Source organism: Psammomys obesus, unplaced genomic scaffold, assembly GCF_907164565.1.
Source record: "Psammomys obesus unplaced genomic scaffold, mPsaObe1.curated_primary_1811, whole genome shotgun sequence".
Taxonomy (NCBI): Eukaryota; Metazoa; Chordata; class Mammalia; order Rodentia; family Muridae; genus Psammomys; species Psammomys obesus.
Genome location: NW_026595529.1, coordinates 9806 through 14930, shown reverse-complemented (window position 1 = coordinate 14930; position 5125 = coordinate 9806). Strand labels below are relative to the sequence as shown.

Genomic DNA, 5125 nt, shown 5'->3' with positions numbered 1-5125 from the left:
TGAGCCTGTGCTCCGTACTGAACCACATCCCTGGCTTCTGCACTCCAGCGCTCAGTTATGGTGGGAAGGCCACACGCACAGCTTTTCTGCAGAACAGAGAGAGAAGCCATTCAGAAACCCTGGGTCTCCACAGCAGGCTGCACGTGCTGTCACAGAGGCCCCGTGGTCCCCTCCCGAGGCTCCCTTGCCATCAACCCCGAAAGAGCAGACTAGATGTGCCACTCGGAGTGGTGTCACCTCTCAGGTCTGCCTGTGGGCAGGGTGTGCACAGTTCTGTGCACACGTCTAACGTGATGCTTCCCTTCTTTGCTCAGAGCTACGAGGCGGCTGTGACCCTGGACCCGGAGCAGGCGCAGGCGTGGATGAACATGGGGGGCATTAGACACATTCAGGTAGGCTGCGCTCACTGTGTTCTCGCCCTGCCTGCTGCAGGGGCTCTGTTCACGGTCTCTTCAAAATCATTGAACACTTAAAGCCAAGGCGCCGCGGAGGATCCAAGCGCCTGAGCAGTGCCGTGGGATGATGGTTAACAATGCTCACTGTGAGACAGGTGGACTTCCTTCAGGACAGTGCAGCACTTCAGGAGCGAAGCCATCTTTAGGAGTTGTTCTTAAAACGATGTACAGCTGCCTCAGACAGGATATACCAGAAATTAAAGTTCAGTTGTCAATGTAAAGAATTAGAAAGGATATACCCAAGAACGTTCAGAAAAAGAAGACAGGGTAATTACCATGTAAATTCACAGAGCTCTGGAGACTGGAGACTATCAATCTTCTGAGTGACTGTTCTCAAATGTAGTTGACGTTCATTTAATAATCACTGTTGGTCATGCAGACCTCACGGATTCGCCTGAGCAATGAGAAGCTCCCACACGTCGTGGTTCACAGTCCTGTGGGTAAATCTGAAGGATGTGGTCTGCTGTGAATGTGTGTGTTCGCCATGTCGGTTGGTTGTGTCATTCTGACGCCACCTTAATAGTCCCGGGTTGTCACTGTGGGAGCACAGGAGCCATCCTGGCAGTCCTGTGGTTCTGCAAGGAGTGTTTGTCACGGGGCTGCTCATCCTGCCCCTGGCTGCTGCCCTGAGGCTGGGGAGCAGGGCTGTGGAGGTGAAGGTTGAAGTAAGGCTTGACAAGGAGGTGCTCGGATGAGAAGGCTGTGAGGGCTGCGCCCACCCAGGGAAGGAAGGGCACGTACGCTCAGTGTACCTAAGGTTGGTGCTTGTGACCTGAAGTACCTCACATGTGGACAGCCAAGACCAGCGCAACGCCCACCTTCCACACAGATGCTGCTAGTGACGGCGTGGGGTGTGTTAGTGTGTTTGCAGGGAGGCCTCTCCATGGGGTCAGTGACGGAATCTCCCATCCATGGTAGCCTGGTCACAAAGTACCAGACTTTGAATATTTTGCACTTTCTGGGTTAGGGGTGTGTACGCTCTAGCACACTGGGCTTTTCTGTGAAACGAGGTCGATGGGCTCTAGCAGGACTCCATAATCCATCACTCTTTCAACCTGGCTCCGTGATGACCACCATGCTGAGTAGGACAGCGCTGTGGAACTCTGTCTTCACTGTCAGGGAGCAGCGCCTGGCCACAGCAGCTGGGCACAGCTAATGCGTCTGCTATCACTGAGAGAGAAGTGTTAGTCCTGGTTAAATAAATTCAGTTCTAGCAATCACCTCACTCCAATTCCTACAGAACACCTAATTGGAGTCATTGACTTGAGGGATAGAATTAAAAACACACATACAGGGCTTACAATTTAGTCAAGAAAAGAGCCATCTGAAGGCAAACTAAATTTTGTGTAAAGGGCAGAGAAGCCCAGTGATCTGAGACAATTCCAAGGTCAAGGGTAAGGCCCAGATTCAGGGTAGCCGCCACGGACCTGAGGACCCACTCCCTGGAGTGTCTTGAGAGCTGTGGGCTACACAAGGTGAGGGCGTCCACGCGTCCACTAGGCTTAACAGGAACCAGGGACTTGGAGGAGGGTGCTGGAATTAGCAAACCAGTGGTGCCAGACCTGGGCTCCTGGGCCTGGGCCAGTTTGGCTTCTTTCAGCACTAACTGTATACCTTCTATCCATCTGTCTATCATCTACCTATCCATTTATCATCATCTATCTGTCTATCTATTTATCCATCTATTTATCTATCATGTATCTATCTATATATCTATCATCTATCTATATATCATCTATCATATATCCATCCATCTGTCATCTATCTATTATATATTATCTACTATCTATCTATCTATCTATCTATCTATCTATCTATCTATCTATCTATCTATCTATCTTATCTATCAATCTATCTATCCATCCATCTATCTATCTATCTATAATATAAATAGACACAGCATATATCTATATCTGTCTGCTACACAGGACATAGCTGCCTTCTCACTGTACAATTCCTTTTTTTCCCCTCGTCATTTCCACTTTCTTTTTCACCAACTGCACACATAAGCACCATGAGAACCAGAGGTGAGTCACAGAGTCTGAACAGTGTACTCAGTGCTGGGGTCACCATAGCAACCCCGTGGCGTCTCACTGTGCTGTCAGGCAGCCAGAGTCTGAACAGTGTACTCAGTGCTGGGGTCACCATGGCAGCCTGTGGCTCGCTGTGCTGTCAGGCAGCCCCTGAGCTCCACAGGCACATGTGGGAAGATGCATGTTGGTAGACAGCTGCTAGCGTGGAGAGGTGATGTTTTAAATTGTGACAGAAAGTTGAGACTTCTGTGGCCTCTGCCCGCATGGCAGCTGCAGCCGAGAACAATGGCAAATCAGTTTGTAGTTTTACAGTGGGATGGGCAGCTTCCTGAGGGAAAGTGTAACCATCTCTGCCCCAGACTGAGCAGATCAAAGAAAGAGCCCATCTCAGTCCAGTGCGGTGAGCCAGGAGCTGTGCCGGGGGCTTACTTCCGGGCGTGTGAACTCCCAGCCCTGAACCCATCTTCTGATCAAGTCTTGGCATTGTGGAAGGCTTGCGTTAGGCGAGGCTGAAGATAGAACAAACTAAGACGCTAACAGCGGACGTCTGTCTAGTTGTTGCTCTTCCTCCCCACCTCTACCCCAAGCCGGTTGTTTACAAAGAAGAGCAGCTCAGTGCTGCCTTCCCGAGAAGGCTGTGGGGTGATGGCTCCTCTCCCTGCTGAGAAATCTGGAATCTGTGTGTGCCCCTTAACTTAGCTGGAGCTATCAGCCTCCACATTCCCCAGCTGGCTCTTCCCTGCCCCAAAGCACTGAGAGATAAGGGTAAAATTACCCAGATGAGGTTTCCTTAAGGGAGCCTGGGTACTGGCAGCTGGAGGAAGGGGAGGCCAGTCCCCCATCTTCAGGGCTGTGCTGAGCAGTGTTCTCTTCTTCCCCGCAGGGGAGCTATGTGTCTGCAAGGGCCTACTATGAGAGGGCCCTGGGCCTGGTTCCAGACAGCCAGCTGCTGAAGGAGAACCTAGCCAAGCTGGATCGCCTGGAGAGAAGGTTGCAGGAAGTCCGGGAGCAGGACCACACATAGTCAGAAAAGGCCGCAGGCTCGTGGGACTCCAGGCTGGAGGAGGACAGGTGGGGGCCTTACTCACACACTGACTGCCAGCCAGGCGCTCCCCTCCTGCGGACACAGTGGGAGATGGCTGCTGGTGACTGCTGAAGGGACACAGCAAAGGGGAACCCACATCTGCCAGGAAGAGAAGGGGAAAGTGCCGCTCTACCGGCTCTGCTGCGTGACTCCCTCCAGAGAACAAGCAGCCTTGGCAGCACAGATAGTGAACTGTGTTTTTACTGTAGCAGAAACACAGAGGTGTGGAGTCCTTGGAGCTGCTCCTCCAGAAGGCTGTCTCCTCTGGAGTGAGCCCTGGGGCAGAGTCAGCCCGAGCTCAGCTGGGCCCCAGGAGCCCAGGGCTGTTGGGAGATCCTGTGGTGTACACAGGAGCCGAGCACTGATGCCTGGGCTTGCCCTCATGTCCCCGAGAGCATCGCTAAGCAGTTCATTGAATCCTGCCCTGGTGTAAGTGTTTCCAGTGCCTAAAACAAAAAGATGGGTCTTCTAGGGGTCTGTGTGGCTAACGTCTCTACAGGAAAGTCGAAGCTCGGCATCCTTAGTTCTTCATGGAAATGTTTTACATGCTTGTATCCCAAGCTTCACGAGAGCCGTGTCTCCACTCCAAAACCGTGTGTGTGAGTTTAGCCAGGCGGCTGGGACCCTGACGTGTGCTGCTGGTGTGGCACAGCAGGGTACAGCTGCACACAAGTGTTAGAGTTCTACTTTGTTCTCCTAAGGTCAAGACTTGTGAGATTTATTATTTTTGAAAGGTAAACCTGAGCACTGAGGAATCTCCACTACTGTTACACAATTCCTCACAGACTGAGTCGAGGGAAGACAGCTCTACTTACTGACTTTTGAGGGTCGGTGAGAATTCTGTATTTGAAACAGTGGCTTTCTGCCTAGTAAATTTGGAGAGTGTGGAGAGTACTCTAAAACCTTACGGTAAAGTCTGAATTCATAATTTTTTAAAAATATGTTTATATTTAAAAATAAGGAAGGCAAGGTTGAAATCACAATTAGAATTATTTTAGTGTTATTTATTATATAACTTATAAAATATTTAATATATACATCCACATTTCTTGTCTTTTTTTCTCTGTACCTAGTCATTTTGATAGCATCTCTCAAAACCAAGCATATGAAAATTGCAGAATAGGAAAGCTTTAACACTCTCCCCAAGTCATACTGGTTATTTGCCACTAAGGCTGGTAGAACAAGGGGCCAGCTCAGTCTTGGGGAGTGGAGGAGGTGGAAAGACCCACCCCAGGAAACAGAACGCCGCAGCCACGCAGGTCCTGATGCTGAGCCAGACATCACTCAGACCGCTGGAAAGCCAAAGCCCCTCACCGTGCAGCCAGCCCTTCTCTTCCTGCACCCAGCACCAGGAGGCAGTGCCTGTGTGTGCTATTTCTGTAGCAGGTAAGCTGAAATAAGCGGCTGAACGCTTCTCTGAAGAGGCTCGCGAGGGAGTTTGGTCCAGCCACACCTCTTCTTTGGGGCATTGCTCCTCACCTGCTGTCGGCATTACGCCTCATAACTTGATCCAGAACCTTATTTTCTGCCACCTAAGACATAGATCCTTAGTC

General features: G+C 50.7%; 1 protein-coding gene across 1 annotated transcript; it reads left to right on the top strand.

The window, feature by feature from the left end:
* Positions 1 to 314: 314 nt before the first annotated feature.
* On the top strand, positions 315 to 4615 carry LOC129685783 (protein O-mannosyl-transferase TMTC1; the record flags this gene model as incomplete). The annotated part of the gene is given in 2 exon segments (XM_055619290.1): positions 315 to 392; positions 3372 to 4615. Coding segments are annotated over 2 exon segments (219 nt in total), but the record flags the coding sequence as incomplete, so codon positions are not given.
* Positions 4616 to 5125: the final 510 nt, after the last annotated feature.